At 46.6% G+C, this 20,146-nt stretch overlaps 2 protein-coding genes across 2 annotated transcripts in view; one reads left to right on the top strand and one right to left on the bottom strand.

The window, feature by feature from the left end:
* Positions 1–128: 128 nt before the first annotated feature.
* tmem242 (transmembrane protein 242) lies at positions 129–4,653 on the top strand. The gene is made up of 4 exons (XM_048251350.1): positions 129–254; positions 596–696; positions 2,632–2,769; positions 3,077–4,653. The coding sequence occupies exons 1-4, from the start codon at positions 164–166 to the stop codon at positions 3,185–3,187; spliced, it is 441 nt and encodes a 146-aa protein (XP_048107307.1). The 5' UTR covers positions 129–163; the 3' UTR covers positions 3,188–4,653.
* The window catches only part of arid1b (AT rich interactive domain 1B (SWI1-like)), a 78,305-nt gene continuing 62,726 nt past the window's right edge, over positions 4,568–20,146 (bottom strand). The window contains 15 exon segments of the mRNA XM_048251347.1: positions 4,568–7,773; positions 7,930–8,060; positions 8,716–9,511; positions 9,638–9,716; positions 9,900–10,004; positions 10,518–10,650; positions 11,564–11,733; positions 12,353–12,491; positions 14,266–14,461; positions 14,878–15,087; positions 16,598–16,700; positions 16,702–16,736; positions 19,113–19,131; positions 19,133–19,217; positions 19,402–19,520. Of these exon segments, the coding sequence (XP_048107304.1) occupies positions 5,980–7,773; positions 7,930–8,060; positions 8,716–9,511; positions 9,638–9,716; positions 9,900–10,004; positions 10,518–10,650; positions 11,564–11,733; positions 12,353–12,491; positions 14,266–14,461; positions 14,878–15,087; positions 16,598–16,700; positions 16,702–16,736; positions 19,113–19,131; positions 19,133–19,217; positions 19,402–19,520 (4,114 nt within the window). The 3' untranslated portion in view covers positions 4,568–5,979.

The raw sequence follows: 20,146 nt of genomic DNA, 5'->3' as shown, positions 1-20,146 counted from the left end.
CGCGTTTACTTAAATTCTCATTCACATTCACTCGATAATGCTTTAAAAAAAATATATATCTTAACTGCACAGCAGCATCAGTAAAACGGACAGAAACACACGGAACTACAGTCATGTTTTAAGTTTTCTGAACGGACGTCTATTGAGGTGGAACACGCTGAAGATGACAGCTGAGAAAGAGCACACGCCACTGAAAGTCAACCCTCAAGTTATGGCAGAAGAGGTTGATGAGGCGAAATTGCAATTATTAAAAGGTGAATAAGGATGACTTTTCAAAAGCACGGTAGACCCCCGTTACTGCGTTGGTGATATGTACTTGCTGCTGTCTTAAATTGTATCCTGTCCACGCTAGCCAAAGCGTCCAGCTAGCTTTCAATGTAAAGTCGTCCTTCTTGATACTGCAGCTAACGTTAACGTTTCTCTGCGGTCGATTCCATGTAGTCACTTCTCTGATTTGAACTTATAATGTACTTGACGCATTAAGCAACGTTAATCAAACTGCAGAGTACACCACACTTGCCTTGTTTATTAACAAGTACTGTTAGCCCATTTTTGTTATTGTTCACATTGATTAACCTTGACCGTGATTTCACAGGTGGTGCCTTTCTAACCACTGTGGCAACAGCTGGTATGTTTGCGGGTTTTGGCTCCACCCTGGCATTGGCGAAGAAGAAGAGCCCTGAGTGGTTCAGCAAGGTAGGCTATATGACCTCTCTTGTCTGCATTGTGTATAACGTTAGTGGCCGCCAGTCAGGCGTGATGTTCATCAGTTGACCGTTCAGTTTGAAAGAAATGGAGTAACTTCCAGGTCAAAGGCTGATCATAAGCTAGCTGGTATGTGATTAGATTTGGTTTAGCATAGGAGCATTTCAATCCGACACTTGTGGAACTTTAAATCTCTCAATGATAGCGTTACCTGCCTGTCCAGCCAAAATACGAACCATAGGCCCACTGATGTAGAAAATCCTCAGCTGATATAGGTCAGTCTTTCATATGTCGATGGTGACAAGTAGATGTCCTTCTCATTGGACACTGGAGAATATAACTTGTAGAGTTTTTCCATCCTGTCCCAAACGTGTGTTTCCACTGAATACAACAGGAAGACTTGTGAACACAGCTGGAAGGATCTGCTTCAACTGGCTTGCACCACCCAGGCAGCAAGTACCCCGCTCACAAATATGAAGAGGTACAGAAGTTAATAAGACATTCATACACCAAGATGCTGAATTACCCCCTCAGACAGACACACAGCCTACAAATCAAGGTGTTGTTGTCCTGACACAACACTTCTGAGAATATAACTTGTCAAACAGAACTGGTAGCCTGTTTGCACTAGTTTTTTATTGACTGTCTATGCACAATTTCAACAAAATTTTGTTTATTTTTTCATTATTATATGGAACAGGACTTGTAGGGTCTTCCACCGTGCAAAATGTCAACATGTGATCAATAAAGCTGAGCCTGTGGTCTTCCTGCAAAACAGTGATCAGCTGAGCCTGTGGTCACTTCAAAGATTAAATAGGAATGAGTACAATGTCAGTGTAGTGGAAATGCCAACATAGCCTACTAGTTTACGTGGGTGAACATAGAGCTGCAAATCCTCAGAAATTGTAGGCTAGTAGTACAATCTTAAACATTAGTAAAACTCTCATTTGCAATATACTTTGCAGTGTTCCAAGTTACTTTTTCCTTCTATTTTTAAGCTTTGGGTCCATCTCTGTGAACATCTCGACTAATTGTAGCTCCTAAAGTGGCTGAATTAGATTTAGAGTGGAGGTATGTGTCTGTGAGGTCATTGTGACAGTCCTGGATATATCAGACAGCAAGATCTGTTTAAAAGACATGACTAGCACAGAATTATGAAGTAGCAAAGAACGCAGAACCCCAATGAGTCACCAACCACTGACCTCGTCCAGTTGTTTTTTGGGTCAGTGATGTCAGAATGGCTTTTCATATCAATTGCATTTGTCCTTATGCCAAGTTCACAATAATTTTATATGGCAATTAACTGGACAGTCAAGGGATGTTAAAGCAAAATCTTTGTAGTGTCTTTTATTTGTCCTCATGGTTTGAGAGAAACTATAAAATGCCTTACCTGAGTTAATGGTTCCACTGCTACTTCTCAGATCTTTATCAACATCTCACCATCCTTCAGACACTAATTCTTCATTTAAAATTGTGGCTGGGTCTAACCAAGTTCTAATGTTAGCTAACTTAATAAGCAGCATGTGAAAAAAACACAAGCAGTAATTATATTAAAATGTTTAAAAGGCTTGTTTTCAATGGGCGTTTTCCATTCTCATGCCATCTTGGCTATTTTCTTCTCCTATAGCCTTGTCTGTTATAGGGCAATTTCACGGAAAACTGTTACATCTATAACGCCAACTAAATACCACAGAATTGTGTTGGCATTATGAATGTGACAGTTTTGCGTGGAATTGCCCTATAGGTAATGTTTCTGTGAAAATGAGTTTAAAAACTTGTAACTTTTTTTCCCCAAATCAGACAAGTCTCAACACTACAAACGTATGAATTATGATCCAAATTGACATAAAGGGGGAAAAACATTCCCCCATGAACTACTATACAAAGAACCTTTAATTGTACACGTGTGTTTGTCCTGTCCTCCAGGGGTTGGTGGGCTCAGCGGTGGTGCCTGAAAGTGGGGCGTCCCTGGCTCTGCGGGCTTTGGGATGGGGCTCTCTCTACGCCTGGTGTGGCGTAGGTTTACTGAGCTTCACCGTCTGGAAGGCCATGGGCGTCCACAGTGTAAGTAACAGGTGGAACACACTTGGAAGACTATATAGAGCAAAATTTTTTTTTTTATAGCCAAGTAACTATTTCTAATCTTTAAATAAAAGGCTGAACAAGTGAGGTTTTCACCATTTCCCTGTAGAGCAGTCATCTTCAACCCTGTCATTTTACATTCATTTCTTTTTTAACCTTACTGACAAGGTATTATCTGCATATCCTATGACTTTGTCCTTTACTACAATATATAGAATTATTTGTGTCTTCCTCTTTTGTATCCACTGGTTTTCATCTAAAGCAAGTTGAAAACATTTATTTGTTACAGTTGTCAGAGTTCAGACAGAAGATGCAGTCCTCTGTCCCAGCAATACCAAAAAACGAAGTAGCCAACGCCGAGCCTGTGGATTGGGACGCCGTCTTCAGTACCAAGTCATAGGGTCCACACCTGCCCTGAACCTTAGCAACATCAGAAAACTGATTTAACGGGACTTGACACAGACGCGGCCTCTCATGAATTGACCTGATTGAGGTCAAATTAAGGCAGACAACATGGTGACCCAGTTTTTCTTGAAAGACACCGTGCCCTTTGGAGATCCCTCCACACGCAAAGACTTTCAAAGCCTCTGGTAGGTGGTGACTTCAGAGGGACTGGACCCAACTGTCATTACTCGTTGAAGAAGGGAAGCAGCAAAAGATGTCGCCACTACACCCCAGCGGTGTGCATCATTTCTTCCCATTATAGGTTGATTTCAAAAGGGATGTAAGGTCACAAGGTCATGGTCATCACAAGGCTGTGGATTTCTTTGCCTTGCGTTTGTGTTATTTAAGGTGCTGTGAGCTCTTGCTCCCATTTTTTTACTTTAGACATTGACTTACCAAATTGGCTCAGATACAGAGCTGATTCTTCTCAGAACATAAACAGCTTTGAGACGATTTTCAAGTGAAATACACACAAGTTCTTGACTTAACTGACAGGATCTTGTCTCGAGCCATTGTACCATTAAAAGAAAGTGGCAGAAGATGGCTATGAGTATGCATTATGACATGAACGGAGTAAACATCCTGGTCCCTTTAATCAGGATTCTAGTGCTGTTTAAATAAGCACATGATTTGCCAATTATCCTTTACAACCTGGAATTCGAGAGTCAGATGCTCCCCAACGGCAGCCTGCCATTCTAGGGCCAGACACTCGAAGAGGGCCGAAAACAAACTCTTGAAATGGTTGCACAAGGCTGAACGGTGCGTCAAGCCTGAACGGTGCTTGTAACTGCTAAACGCACAGGACAAACATCAGCAGCGCAGGTAACCTGGTTAAATGAATTTGTCATGCAAGCGCTGGTACTGCCTCAAGTAGTGAGACGTGAGTTGGATTGGTGGTGTGGGCTAGAGGGTAGAGATGAGCACTTGTGATGTGGGTCTGACACCATAACGGAGGTGTTAGGAGAGTTTTCCAAGCGGCGTCCACTTCACCCCCACAGATAGGAATTTAGGGTGAGTTTTGTGTGTAAATGTAAACAGGACCTGTAAACTCTCCTGTTCAGTCAGCCAAAGGGTAGAAGGATTTTATTTTTCTATTCTACATTAATGTAGTGTAGGACTAGCCCAGATAAATCCGTGATGGAAGGTTAGTGCTGTTCATTTTGTTTGTTTATGTGGAATAAATTGTGGAATGACTACAGTTATTGATGTATCCAAAATCACTTTTAAATTAAGTCATTGAATGTGTTTGAAAGTAGGGCTGGGCTTTTGTTTTATCGCCCAGGCCTATTCGAAATACAACACAAAACACTCAAAAACCATGGTCACAGTGCTCAACCAGATTTCATGTACATTTACTTTTTAACATGTGGAACATGTAGTATAAAGACTTTATACTGAATAAACAATGGTCTTCAAATCAAATGGAGAAAGAGTTTACATAGACTTTACATTTGTGGGAATTTGCATGTTGAAGTCATTCTGCTATCGTTTCTCTGCATCAACAGCATTCTGGACCACCGGTCAGGAGTCCATCCAGAATAAAATATCACTTTGACGTCTTTTTGAAACGGTCTGCCATTGGTTTACAAAACAAATTAGCAAAATAAAAACAAACAAACAAACAAACACAAAAACAGCCTTCTTGACGGAGGTTGCCATCCACACCTGTTACATGCCATTGTGTAACAGCAACAGGGTAGGTGGTGAGGAGGCGACTCGCCCTCACCCCAAGAGAAGTCACCGAAAATGCTCAGTGACCGATCAGTATAGTAATAATAATAATCATTATAATCAACTTTCATCACTTGTGTTATACCACGTCTCTTACAGATTTAAAAAAGGACAAACATAACCATTAAAAGGGCCCCTGCTGCATGTCCAAAAATTGATATTTACAAAGGGGCTTGTGGGTACTGTAGGATGGAGCAGGGGCGACCGAGAGGGACACAGAGACAGAGAGAGAGACGTTCACTTGTTCAGCCGGCTGTCTGTGATCATGCGTGTTACAGGGAAGCGAGTCTGGCAAGAACCATCGCTTTGAAAAAAAAAAAAAAAAAGAATAGAAGAGATACGCTCGCTCTTATACTGGTACGGCTCTACAGTACAATACTGGTGGTCAAAATGTTTTAAAATATTGCCTGTGGTCAATAAAATATTAATTCACATTAGGTTTAGCTCCCTCTCCCTCCAACAAGCCAGACTGCATCCTATTGCACAATGCTCCCCCCCCTCTGAGCTGGATCCATGTATATCTTGAGTAGAGTCAGCGCTTTTTCTTCTTCTTTGTCTTAAAACACATGGCAAGAGTTTCTATCTACAACATGTCTTACAATTTAAATAAATCTGCATCCCCCAAAACAGACAAACAAAAGCCCCACAGAAAAATAACAGCCACAATTATAAAACATTTAAAGAGCAAAATACCCTCAAACTACCAGACCTATCATCCAATATCAACTTTGGTTAAAACAAATGAAAAAAAAAAATAACAAACACACAAACACATAGAAAAGAATAGAAAAAGAAATAAAACACCAAGTATTAAATATCTGTATTAAAATTATTTTTTTTTTTAAAAATCCCAAATGAAGACTGAATGGGGCAAAGAGCTATATATATTCTCTATATATTCATTTGTATGTAAAAACAATTTGTTTGCGTGTTCTCTCTTTAAATAAAAATATAATCCCACTCCCCATCTGCGAGACGCTACGATCTTTACACCCAACCGGCAACCGCTGCCGTCCGTCACGAGCGGCCGAGCTTAAACAGTACCTCGCACATGATGGCGGCCACGCTCGAGTTCAGCACGGACGACAGCGAGATGTCGAGCAGCCGGCTCTCGTAGAGCACAAACTCGGCCTGGTTCTCCTCCACCTGCGCCAGCGCCAGCAGGGCCTTGGCGGCGCGGCACATCATGTTGACGCTGGGCGGCTCGGGGTGAGGCGGCGGCTGTCCGGCGTGCAGCAGGCTGTGCGGCGACTGCTGGTACTGCGCCATGGCCACGCTGTCCTCCAGGAAGCCCACCAGGGCGGGCACCGAGCCCTTCTGCAGCGCCACGGCGCGCGCCGCCCCGGGGTCGCCCTGCGCCAGGTTGGCCAGCGCCGCCACCGCCATCTCGCGGCACACCTGGCTGCGGCGCTCGCCCACGTGGCGCACCAGCACGGCGAACAGGCGCTCGTGCCGACTGACCGGCGGCGTGGCCAGCAGCAGGTCCACGTTGGCGTCCTGGATGCTCAGCTTGCACAGGCACTCCAGCGCCAGCCGCTGCGGCGTCAGCGAGCTCGAGAGCGCGCCTGCCGAGCAGAAGGGGTCCTGCGCCTCGGCCGACGGGCACACCATCCAGTGGAGCAGGCCGTCTAGGACGGGCAGGCAGATGCTCTCCGGGTAGAGCGACAGGTCCAGCTGGCCGGCCATGTTGGCCAGAGTGACCAGCGTGTTCTCGCGCAGCGCCCACAGGCAGTCCCACCACCACTCGTCCTTGCTGCAGGCCCGGCCGCGCTCCTCTTCCTCGCGCTGGTACGTGGGCGGCATGGCCGCCACCATCGCCGACGTCGTCGTCCTCTTCCTCTCTGGGTGCTCGTGGTGCAGCAGCACCAGCCGGCCCAGCAGCAGGACCAGCCCCGGGTGCTTGGACATCTCGGCGTCGTTGCCCGGCACGAAGGAGAGCCCGCGTACGATGTTGGACACGCAGACGCAGCGGCGGGCCAGGGCGTCCTGCCAAGGCTCGGCCGTCGAGAGTGGCGCCTCGTCCCACGAGCGAGGCTCGTCCTCGATGACCGTCAGGTTCCCCTGCCTCGGCCGATCGGCAAAAGAGAAGACCTGGATCCTGGCGACGTCTCCTTCGGCCCCCTCCCCTGCCCGCGAGCTCAGAACTTCATCCATAGTGGCGGTCACGTTCCTCTCCTCCTGCACGTTTTCACTCTGGCCGGTCACTCTGGGCTTGGGCCCCTGGGCTGTGGGGTCAGTGTCACTCCCTGCCACTTCGGTCCGCAGCTCAAAGTGGGTCTGGATGTGCTTGGTGGAATCTCCCCCGCCTGCCTTCCAGTGCAGCAGGCCGCTGGTGAACGCAGTGACCTGGCCAAGCAGCTCCGAGCGGTCCTCCACCTGGTCCTCCTCCTTCTCCCGCTCCTCCACCTTCACGGGCAGACGGTCGTACTTGCTGGCCTGCTTGGGCGGGGGCTCGTCAGCGGCCTCGTCCCCTCGCCCGACCTCCTGAGCTTCCTCCTTTACCACCACTTCTTCAGACGTCTTCTCTTCGTCCTTCTTCTTCTCCGCAGAGACGACGGCGACGACGACCTCACCTGAGTTGCAGACAGAGGGCCCTTCTGTTTCCGCCTCTGGTTTCTTCTCCTCGCCCTCCTCAGGTGGTGATTGGCTCTCAGGTTCAGGGGTGGTGGCTTCCTCCTGCATGGAACCAGGAAGTGGGCCCAGGAGGGTTTTCTGGCCTTCAGTGCCAATCTCATACTCATCCAGGATCCCAAAGATTTCAATCAGGCACCTTCTGAAGTACTCCACTATCAGCTCCAGGAAACCAGGCAACTAGAGGGAGGAAACACTAGGTCATTACTCAAGGAAACATGAATGTTACTATAGAACATTCTGAGATTCCGATTACTGTATCCTAGTCAAGCTAGGATTGAAATACTGCTAGTTATAAGTGTTGTAACTGTCCCTAGATGTGTGGATCTATCTCACCTGGGTGAGGGTGAAGGAGCCCACAGTGTTGTCGTCGTACAGTAGGATGTTGATGGTGTCCAGAGCCCAGGTGCTTTCGGCCAGCAGTCCAGATTTCAAGGACATCATCACACGCCATGCCTCCGGAGTACCTACAGAAACCAGGGCCAAGGTCTTATAGGTCAGTACTCACCAAAACTGCTGATTTACAGCATAATAAAGTTTCCTCATATGCCAATACTACTTGTTCCCCACATAGGTGTTGCCTCTTGTAGTTGACTTTAATAAAGGCAATATATCTGGATACAAGAGTGAATGAAAAATGGGCGGCATTTGCAGCACAGCCCACCTAAAAGGAAAAACTTTTTAACATGCGATATGTGCTCTATGGCATGTATATATATAAAAAAAAGCACAGCTGTTGATGATCTGGATTTAGACGGCAAGTGGACAAGATCCAAGTGCCTTTGAATGAGGGTGCATTGTTGGGGCACAGAGAGCAGAGGCTTTGTCACAAAGATTGCTCAATCGGCTAGTGTTTCAATTGGAACAGTGACTAAAGTGACATTATCATTTAGATGTATGGACAAGACAGTAAATAGGGTCGGAATATGTCATATCTTTCAGAAGAATAGCACTCCACACTACAGTAGAATTCCAGGTACTAAGAATACAATATTAGGAGCCCCAACACCTTACTAAGATCTATAAGGTTATTTTTTACCCTTTAAAGGCATTTTTTGTGCAAAACTGTGAATCATGTAAACATTGTTCTGAACACAAAGCAGCACAGCAAGAGGTTCCTACCAATATCCTTTGCTGTAATCCTGCGTCTTGGTTTCAGCATGGGCTGGGTGGCCTCCACTGAGCCTGGGGGAAAGCTGATCTCCCGGTGGATGGGGGGCATCGCCTGGCTTGGCATGCCCCCGCTCTGGGAGCCCGGCATGGGCGAGGGCATCCCGGGCTTCTGCATCTTCATGGAGGCCATGAAGTGGGCCTTGTTCGGGGACATGGAGCCGCTGGCCATGGGCCGGGGGAACGGAGCCGGACTCGGTGCGCGGGAGATGTGATTGGGCATGGTGGGCGGGGACTGGAAGGAGGACGGGGGCTGCCGGTTGGTCATGACAGGCATGGGCCCTGCGGAGGACACAGCGGAGGAGGAGGAGGAAGGCTGCGGGTAAGGGGACTGCCGTTGGCTGGGATGCCCAGGCCACACGCCATCCTGACCGGGTCCTCGTCCGTCCACGTCCTCCCCTGCACGACCCATGCCCGGGAATGGCGGTCCCTGGCCCTGGCGGCCTGGGTAGGGGTAGCCCATCTCAGTCCTGGGGTGCCACATGTTGCCCTGGGGGCCTGCGGCGGGGCCCGAGGCTGCCGAGGGGGCACCGCCGCTCATCATGGCGTGCTGCGGGGGGCCCTGGCGGGCGTAGGGGTACGGCGGGTACTGGCCCTGCATCGCGCGCCTCTCCGGCCCCATGTAGCCCGCACCGTACTGGCCGTACATCTCGGGCTGCTGGCCGCCATACTGCATATTGTAGCCTTCGCCTCCATCGTGGCGCTTTGCTGGAGGGCCGTACATCCCCTCACCAGGACGTTTGTAGCCCTGCTTTCACACACACACACACACACACACACACACACAAATTAGACCCTTATACATGTTACCAGAGCTGCAACATTTGCAAGGACCACCTGGCAGATGTAAGAAGAGTGTCCTTTGTGAGCTGACCTGCTGCTGTGGATACATTCCATGTGGTCCGTATGGCATGCCATGTGGGTACTGCTGCCCATAGCCATCAGGCCCATGCCTAGCACAGGAGAAAAGCATGATTACATGTTCTCCATTTACATTTCTTTATTTGCCAGGCGCCACCAGCAACAGAATAACATATATTTTAACAGATATTCTAAAACGTACATATAATTATGTAAGTAAATATACCACAATATATTCAAAGATGGAAGTCTCAGAAACTGTGCTGTGTTTATACCTCTGATGTGCAGGGTATCTGTTGCCAGGGAACATGTTGGGATCATTGTTGTTCTGGCCTCCAGGGGGCGCAATGCTTCCATCTGGCCCCATAACATGATCAGGTCTGATGGACACAGAATTCAGTGAGCTTTTCATGCCATCAATTGAACCTTTGTTCAATGCTCATACTAATAGGCAAGATTCTGATTTGTTTCTTACAGCCCTTTAAAGAAACCTGTTTAAATGAAACTTGGTGGAGGCCAAGCTATTACATTTTGGAGTAGATCAAAGAACATGACACATCTGTCCTCACTATCACATCATTAATGAGCGTCCTGTACTAACAAGACATGCCTAATGCAGGTCTCAAACTACAAGATTTTCAAATCTTTTACGATTTTAAAATCGGATGGTATCACACGCAAAGATAATCTCAGAACAAGGGAGCAGCAAACCTATCCAATCATGTACCTTTCCCATAAGGTCTTTTTTTTAGCCAATTACAAATAATAATAATAATTAAAAAATGCATGTGTTGACGGGGAATTCACTAGGCTATGAACAGAATTGAGTTGTAATGTTTCAATAGATGCTACTGTGTGTGTGTGTGTGTGTGTATGTGTGACACACATCTCACCTCCTGTCAAAGCCAGGGCCATAGGGGTACTGTGGCCGGGGGCCCATTGCCATCCCTGCTGATGATCCGTGGGGATACATCTCCTGCATGCCACTGCCTGGCATCTGGCCTGGCATAAAGGGCTCACTGCCACCTGGCGGAAAGGGGCAAAGGAGAGGAGTGAGCCAAATACTCTTGGGCAAGAGGACAGAGCTGTCAAACCTAGATGATGGGTTTCTGAAACATTCTGACAGATAGTTATATATTTAGGACTGAATGTAGGGATTCTGATGATGTAAATCAATGAGATGCCAATAGTTAAATATCAAGATTCTATACATCTTCCCAGATAGCTAAGAACAATTCATATACATAGTCAGTCAATATCCACCCATTAAGGATAGTTTTATATGTTAGGTGAAGTTAAGTATGGAGGCAGACTGAGTGGTTTGCACACTTTCCTGATAATATTTCTCAGAACATCCATATCAGATGATGTAACATGGTGCCAACTATAGAGGGCGCTCGTCATACTTTAAAACAGACACTTTTGCTCAAAAGACACATTTGTATAGCACCAACCAAACGGAACACCTAAAGCATGCTTGTCACCATGGTCTACTATTGCTTTTTGAATTATGTGTTATCCAACTACCACTCAAATTTCCATACTTTTGTATCTGTGGCACACAATATCTGGGCTTGTTTGACAAATGCCTTTAGGCTACAAAACACAAAAAGCCTCAAAGGCCTATTTATTCAAAAAGAGAACACAAACACCCTAGTTGTTTCAATTCCTGGGAGACCAGTTGCAATGAAGCACAAACTTTGTGTTTCAACAGGAGATAATGACCATTAGTTAAAGGACTATCCTAAAACATAAACCAGATATGAGAGTCCTCCACACGGATTATGTAGCCAGGGTCTGGAGTATGGGTCAGCCAGCGTAGGTCAATAAATATGTGAAAACCATAAGTGACAAAGACTTCTAACAGGGATGTGCTCCTTATCTCTGATACAAGACCACTATGACCTGGGTTCAGAAGCAATTTCCATGCCCTACTGACCTTTCCTGGGCCCGCCGTATGGGTCCTTGTTGGTATCGAAGCCCATCCTCATGGCGGCGTCAGTGCCTGCCCCCTGCTGGTAGGGGGCGCCAGGGGGCACAGAGCCGCGCTTCTGGAAGGCCGGATCACTGCCCTCTGAGAAAGGGTCCTGCACGCTCACGCCTCCAGTCCTGCAGCACACATTACAGGGGTCAGATAAGTAGGCGTGGGTGCTTCCTCACAGAGCTGACAGACTACGGACTCCTGCCACCACTTCTTACAAATGTTTAGGAAATGAAATAGGAACACATTTTGTGCTACGTTTTTTCTCAGAGATTAAACTGATATTTCACCTTTTTGTACCACATCTTTGACACACACACATAGGCACATACAACATACACAGAACACTAGCATAGGTATAGACAGTGATTGTATGTTTTGCTCTGTGGGCTGAAACTGAAGAGTAGACTGAATCGCAACATTTGAGGCATATCTGCTCCTGGCCTAAGCAACTGTGGAATTATGTGAGTCAGTGCATAAATGTGGACAAGGAGGCGGCATGTAGCTTTACACTAATATTTGTCTTTTAACATCATATATGATCATTTGGCATGCTGATTTTGAAAGCTGAGAGCTGAAAATTTCAATTAGCAGTATTAAAGGTTATTAAATTATGAATTCGGACAGTGACATATCAGTATCCACTCAGGCCAAAGTTGCCGTTCCAGCACCACTTGCGCTCAGAGACCAAGCATATGTCAGGTCATACAGTACGTCAGGTGCAGAGGGAGAGGAACAGGCACCCACCTGCTGCCTTGCTGTGGGGTCATGGGGCCGTGAGGCGTGGTGGCTCGGCTGGGGGGCTTCAGGTCACCCAGGGTCTCAGTCATGGAGTTGCTGCCTGTAGACTGGGGGGTCTGTGGGCCCTGCAGGGAGCCAGAGTTGGCTGAGAGGAGGAGAGGGGGATGGGCGAGGGAGGACAAGGAAAGATGAAGAGACATGTAAAAATGCTAGAGTCCGAGCTTTCGCACAGTGAAATAATATTCAGTAATATGTTATAGAACAACCAAGAGTTGAAGCTTTCTCACAGTGAATAATACTCTGTTATGTTACAGAACAACCTAGAGCCAGGGCTGTCTCACAGTAAGCTGAAGGCGTTTTTCAGTGGATTTGAACACAGTTCTTCCAAACCAAATTAGCCCACAAAAGGTCCAGATAACTTAATAGCACCATGGACGTTACATCAGGTGATGATGAATATTGTATTAGAGTCCATCAATGATAAAAATGTTCAAGACCTTGAATTTCCCCTGGGGATCAATAAAGTATCTATCTATCTATCTATCTATCTATCTATCTATCTATCTATCTATGACAAAGGGCATAAATACTTGGTTAGTATTGTTATGATAAAAATAAAAATGGATTAGATTAAATGGATGCTGGTGAGTGAAATGTGTAGATGTACTCTATCTTAAGTGTGCTAGTGATTGTATTCTGGAGGGAAATGGCAGAGAGAGAACTACTGTTCATTCATTGACACTACTTCTTGATCTCCTGCCAGCCTCTATTATATTTCAGCTCAATGTGTGTGTGTGTGTGTTACACTGCCCCACTGCTCTCACACTTCCAGCCATAGTGAACTCAAATAACCTCACTACCATATTCAGAGAGAGAGAGAGAGAGAGAGAGAGAGAGAGAGAGAGAGAGAGAGAGAGAGAGAGAGAGAGAGAGAGAGAGAGAGAGAGAGAGAGAGGAGGGAGGGAGGGAGGAGGGAGGAGAGAGAGAGAGAGAGAGAGAGAGAGGGAGGAGAGAGAGAGAGAGAGAGAGAGAGAGAGAGAGAGAGAGAGAGAGAGGGAGGGAGGGGAGGGAGGGGAGGGAGAGAGAGGGAGGGAGGGAGGGAGAGAGAGAGAGGGAGGAGGGAGGGGAGGGAGAGAGAGGGAGAGAGGGAGTGTAAAGAGAATAGAAAAAAAGTTGCTGCCTCACTGGTCGGGCAAAAGGGGGTCAGTAGGAGGTCACTTTTGTTTATATCCCTCACACTCCTCCCCCATTAATCCTCTCCCAGGGATTCCCTCCGCTGCCTGACAGCCCCCACTCTGACATCAACAGCCATTAGTCCAGATGGGGGAGGGGGATTCCCTCAGCTGGCCGCTTGGCAGCTACCCCCACCTCCCTCCCTCCCTCTCCCAGCATATCACAATCACCTGTCAGATATTTATAGCTCGCTGAGTGGTGTCAAGTGCAGAGACGGTGAGGGAGTAGGAGAGCAAGAGAGGGAGGAGGGAGAGAACAGATGAATAACAGGACTTTGGAATCCAGGTGAGTGCAGACCAAAACCACAGCTGTTCTACAGCATGCAGTTGAGTACGGTACAGCAACTTGGACTAGATGAGTGTTCATTCTTCTACTACACTATTCACAGTATTGGATCATAATAAGCCCCTTTCAACACAGACTCACAGCACAGCAAGTCTCTCAACTCTTTTGTTTCTAATAGTTTTCTTCAATTCCTTCAACACATTACAACTGTCTAACCCTTGAATATGGTGACATTAGAACATTACCCAGAAACACGGGTTCATTGGGACGTCAAATCCAACTTAATGTCAGTACAGTGCCGCCATGGTGTGTTTTACAAGATTTACAATTGCTTGAACGGATGACAGCAGTCCATTTCCAACCCTTCCAAGCACTGGGTAGTAACAATTGTCCTCCCTCACCAGGTGACGGAGGCTGGATCCGTGCCTGTGGCGGCTGCTGCTGCGGTTCTGGCGGGGGCTCCTCCCCGCGCTCCACCTTGCACTCGTAGGCAAAAAGGTACTGGATGTACTGCTTCTTCAGGGACGAGGCCGAGCTGCTGGACGTGCCCACGTTGAGGCGGGTGGACAGCTCCCGCCACTTCTTGTTCTTGTTCACCTGAGAGGGTTAGAAGCAGCAGGACAGAAAGATGGACAATTAGAGGGAGGGACACCTGGAGCCTGTTCCACTACAGAATTTTTTACTCCTGTTGTATATTTTTCCACCATCTCGCTCTGCAGATTTCTTCTGTTCCTGTAGTTTCTTTGATACAAATTAGAGCTCTATAAATGTTCCATCCTCAAGAGTTCCATCCTCACTTCCTCGCGCTCCCACTCTACTTCCCAACAACTCCTACACACGTTTGTCTCTCCTCTTCAAACTCCACCACCATATTAGAACTCTCTGACCCTTGAATGTGGCGACTTCATAACATAACCCAGGAACACTGGGATATCAAACTTGGCAATGCCAGTGCTGTACCTGCCGTGTGCTGCTACTGGTCTACCATCCGACTCTCACACTTGTCCACTCACCATAGCCAGGCCTCCGATCTCACGCACGCACACGTACAAGTGGAACAGATCCAGAGCCTTCTTGCCGACAGCGGGCAGGTTGGGCACCGGCGTGCCCCTCTCCTCCATGAAGGACAGGTAGCGGTCCACCCAGGCCCGCCTCTCTGGCTCCGCGCCCATCTCGTACAGGCGAGTGATCTTCTCATTGGTCATGGTGGCCGAACTGTGCTTCTGCATCGGGAATGGAAGATATTGAGAGAGAGGGAGAGAGAGAGATAAAGAAAAAGAGGAAAAAGATTGCAAGTAGGAAAGAGGAAAGCAAGAAAGAAAAGAAAGAATAGAAAAGAAGGCAAGGGGAAAGAAAGTGAGGAATAGAGTAAAAGAGGAGAATGAGAGAAGATGTGTTTGTGAGTGGAAGAATGAAAAATAGAGAGAAATGAAGGGGAGAATTCCATATGAGTGTAGGAGGGTGGAAATAAAGGGAGAAAGCAAGGGATATAAAGAAGTGGGGAAGAGGTAGAGTGGTAGAAGGGGAGAAAATCACTTTGTGAGTTTCTCAACAAAGAACAATAACATTTGCTACCACACACACATACACAATAATCAAGACTCAAAGGAGAAGCTGCTCCTAAATGCTGTTCGGGGACCAGCCTTGGCTAGCACTCTCCCTACAGTCATCATTAGTGCTCTGCTACTGCTCCAGCTCAGCACTGGGGAGACATGCTTCTCCATTTGGCCTGATCATATTCATGGCAATCTGTGCAGCTTCAGGAGTTCCTGCCAGTGTTTGGGGTGCGAGGCCTGCATGGAGTGTTGTGGTTCCCATGCAGGCATCCATCTGAGACTGGTGGGGGTACCAGTTCTAGTTGGCTGGGCTATGTTGTTCTGTTCCCCTCTCTGGGATGTGAAAACACTAGAGGGAGGCTCATCAAGCACTTTGAGGCCAACAGGGACTCAAGGAAGAGCCCCTGCCTTAGGTTCACTTAATCCCCCTCCAATCCAGTGGATCCCAATCATGCTTACCCAGGCAGAACAAACTGAATACCCAATCAAGCTGCATCAGCACAGGGAAAAGTGCATTTTTTATATGGGTACACTATGACTACTGTACATGTATGGGGAGAGAAACAAAAAGACAGACAGAGAGAAACTACTACACCAATACACCAATTCTACAGGGGGCACCTGCCTACAGTCTACTGAGCTACTGCGGAGTACTTTCTCATTAAAACAACAAGTCGTCAGCATACAAAAAACAAAAATTGGAAATAAGAACGGCTTTACATTGTGAGCAACTGTAATTGTGAGAAACTACCACCCAATGCTCAGACAGGATCTGCTGTGTTATGGCCTCAACCCACAGATGTCTGCCAGAGAGGAGGTGTTAGATATCCAATTGCAATAATATGAGTTCAGAATGGGATGCAATGAAGAATGACTGTCAAAGCCACAGCCCTCTGTGGTGGAAGGAGAATTGGCAAATTAGACAGCTGGAGGGTGGTTAGAGGTGGGTGAATGTGTAGAGCAGCCTCTCTCCATCCAATCCTATTTGTGTCTTAATGAGAAAGTCTCAAATGAAAAGTCCACAACATCCAACTTGACTGTGAACAACATGTTAATCAATAAAAAAGAGGCAAAAACAAGAATAACAAAAAGAAAAATAAATCAAACTCTGAGAGGAACCAAAAGAACATGAACACAGAAAAAAAGAAGAATGGAGAACAGTGCGTGTGGCACTTACAGGGCTGGTGGGGGTCTTTGGCCAGGCAGGGCTGCTAATGCTATCACTATCCTCGCCGTGATAGGAGGACAGACTAGCAGGACTGGGGGACAGAGGGGAGGGGGGGGGGCTGGGACACACACTGAGAGCTGTAGCTGTCCTGTGACAGAGAATAGAGAGGACAAGCACGCACACATACATACATACATACATACATACATAGATACATACGTCGACACACACACACACACACACACACACACACGGGGCCACATGGTGAGAGATGGCTTAATCCTTTATTCTTTTATCCTGACACACATAAGTGCACACACTCGCTCCCTGGCTTTCCCTCCCACATACTCACAAACAAATGCACTCAAATACACACACACATACACGTGTTGCAAAACCTGGGCCCTCCAGTTTGGGGAAGATCAGGGCCCTGCGGAGTGTGAAGGACACGTACTCAGCAGAAACACCACCTTACTGTACTGGCTAATGCGCTCTCAGCAGCAGCAGATTTAAGCTGAAATGAGCGCTCACAAATGTGGCCTCTTTCAAGCGACTTGCCTACTTTCAGAAATAGGGGTGGGAATCGCTGAGTAACTCCAGAATCGATACGGTCACAACACTTTGCCCACGATAATGATAATATCACGATACAGCAACTCAGCAATACTCAATACATTGCATAAGATTGATCTACAATACATCAAGATATCTGTGTAAATGAAGAGGAAGAAAAATAACAATTTGGCCAATAACCAACGCCGATATCTTTTTCTTCCTTTGTTTGTTGTTTTTGTTGTTAATTATATCCTTTAGTAGAGTGGGAAGAAAAATATTCATAAAAAAAAAAAACTATTTCAGGCATTTCATAGCACAACATTTACCTAGTGCAGAATTGACGCAACATAACAGATAAATATCAGCCACTGCCATCGGTAAATGTCAGATAAATTTGCAGATAGCCGATGTTGGCCGATATATCAGTGCATCCCTAGTATTCATTCACCGAGTACCTACATTCATTTGATAAGCACAACCATGAGAATACAAGTAGTGACTGGAGAGCCAGATTGGCAAATGAGTGTTTAGAATATCAATTGTAGAATTTCATATTTTTGTAAAAATATAACTAGCGCCAGCGTATCCATTACGTATAGCAAAAAAATAACTTGTACGTTCTACTGCCGTATACCTATATTTTGTCCCACCCCTATTCAGAAACCAGCATTCTCCACAATATGCATACACATGTGTGAGGACTGAGTGCATTAGCGGCGATAAAACACTGCCTAGCCATAGGAGTAGCTGTTAGGGCAAGCGGAACTGGTTGGTAGCATGCAGTTACACACTGGCACAAAGTCAGGCGGTACAGTAGGCAGGGGGGCTCTGCAAGAGCAGACGATAATAGCGTTCCTCGAACTCCTGCTCACAGTCAAAACCTTTCGACATGGGGGGGGCAAAAAGGGTTCTACTAATGTAACTGCAGTTGCCATGACAGCGGCAGGAAATAAATCAGGGAAGGGAAAAGTGAGTTTAAGAAGGGATCATTCAGATCCAATGAAAAAAAGGCATTTTTCCCCTGATGTGTGAATTGTCACTAGTCTATGATGTTGGTCTGTTTTCCCGTGTCTGCAGTAATGAAGAGAAACCCCAGTGAGAGAGGAAGAATAGAAGAGAGAGGGTAGAATAGGAGATGGGGGGTGACAGTCTTTTGCTAACCACCTAGCAGAGTAAGGATGAAACCAGACATATTTTTTAACTAAGGGGGTGCATAGATATCAAAAGGAGACAACAACAACAAAGAGACTAAACAAAACGATACCATAAACAAAAACAAAAAGTGTTAGTTTGCAGCACTGCAAAGGATAACAAGCCTCAGAGGAACAAAGGTTATTTCAGTATGGGGTTGTATCTAGTGTTGTGTTCACACCAATCAAAGACACAGAGACACAAGACAAGTCTGCAGCGGAGAGCTAAGGAATCTCTTGCTGAGAGGAGAGGGGTACGACCTCTCAGAAAATTGACACATAACATCTCAACTGCTCAACTCATCATGTCTCCACGCTCAGCTCATGAGAAAATATACTGCTGAGGCAGTCTGCTGTACTTTGAACTTTGCACAGGACCCTTTGGAGGGATCCGTGAAATCAGCTTATCTGATTCAAGCTAAACAAGACAAAACAATTGTCCGACTGCACTCTCAGCTGCATGGCCTGCTTGGACAGGCTCCGAGGGGAGTGCAATTGATGAGATCTGTGGGAAGTGTGTCTTGAAGTCCAGCATACTGAAGCAAGTAACAACAGTGGCATTAGGAAACTCAGAGCATGGTAAGAAAGAAAGGGTGAGCCGGTGTTTTGCTACGGTCCATGAGCCGTCAGGCTTGCTGTTAGAAGGCTGGTCTAGTAGGCAACATGCTACAGCCAATTGCTTATTTACAGGACTGCTAAAGGGAGAGAGAGGGCAAAGTCAGTAGCAGGGAGATTGACAGATGATGAAAAAGGTTCCAATTGGCAGGTTCTGACCATACCTTGGGTTTGGGTGGCCTCTGAGGGAACCACACCCACTTCTTTATGATCCACCCTCTGTTTAGCATTTGCAGACACTGGGCCATCACCTTGCATGGGCATAGGGCCTGAGAAGACACACACACAAGCACGCATACTTTAATGACCAAAGGCAGAGCATATTTTGTGTTCAAAACCAGCAATGGCAATTATGTTGAATCCAATGAAGCCATAGCCTTCTTGGTGCTAACGTGCTATAAGAAATATAGAAAGTTGTGCTATAGGAATACTAGCTCTATAAAGGATCCAAACCTTGCGGCGGGGTGTTGTATGGGGGCCCTTGAGGAGTCATCCTACCGGAGCCGCTGGCTGGCGGCTGACTGAAGGCGGCCCCTGGGCCCATAGGAGGCATGCCAGGGTAGCCACCCGGCCTGCAAAGCAAAGCAAAGGAAGACATGGGCATTAGATTCGTGTCTGATATAAGGTTCCAAGACCATGGAGAGAAAATAAACACCAACATGTTGTGAACAGAACAACATGCACTGAGTTCTCTTCAGTCTACAACAGTGTTAGCTATCAGTTACAGAGAAAGAGTCCAATGCCTTTAAGTGTACAAAGCCTTGGAAGAAAAAATTAAAATCAGACGCAAAACAGAAAGGAAGAGCGTTTGTTCTTTGATTTACGCACTCCTCCTTGCAAACCTGAAGACAAGAGCAAAGCGAGAAGAGGAAGCACATCTTTGACATTTAAGCGTCTCTTATTCATGGCATAGATCGACTCTGGGAAAAGGTTACGAGAATAACTTTGGCAAGGATTCACCCCTCTGCTCTCTCAGCGTTCCACTGCAGTTTGATGTATGGAGCGGGTGTGTTTGCTTTGAGTCTAAGAATCAGGAAAATACCCAGTGGCAATGAGAAGATACTCATGCAACTGCCAAAACACCCAGGCTAATTAAGACATGTGGAGCAAATCGGAACACCATGCCAAAATTCCAGTTCCACCTCCACGGCTGAGTAGTCTTTGAGGCCGGGGAAATGTTTCAAATAGATGTTCAGTA

Source organism: Alosa alosa, chromosome 8, assembly GCF_017589495.1.
Source record: "Alosa alosa isolate M-15738 ecotype Scorff River chromosome 8, AALO_Geno_1.1, whole genome shotgun sequence".
NCBI classification, from domain to species: Eukaryota; Metazoa; Chordata; class Actinopteri; order Clupeiformes; family Clupeidae; genus Alosa; species Alosa alosa.
This window is presented reverse-complemented; position numbering and strand designations above follow the sequence as displayed.

Coding starts and splice junctions, on each gene's coding strand:
- tmem242 (XM_048251350.1), top strand. CDS start 164: ATGACAGCTGAGAAAGAGCACACGCCACTGAAAGTCAACCCTCAAGTT. Junction 255..595: donor GAAATTGCAATTATTAAAAG/GTGAATAAGGAT, acceptor GTGATTTCACAG/GTGGTGCCTTTCTAACCACT. Junction 697..2,631: donor GCCCTGAGTGGTTCAGCAAG/GTAGGCTATATG, acceptor CCTGTCCTCCAG/GGGTTGGTGGGCTCAGCGGT.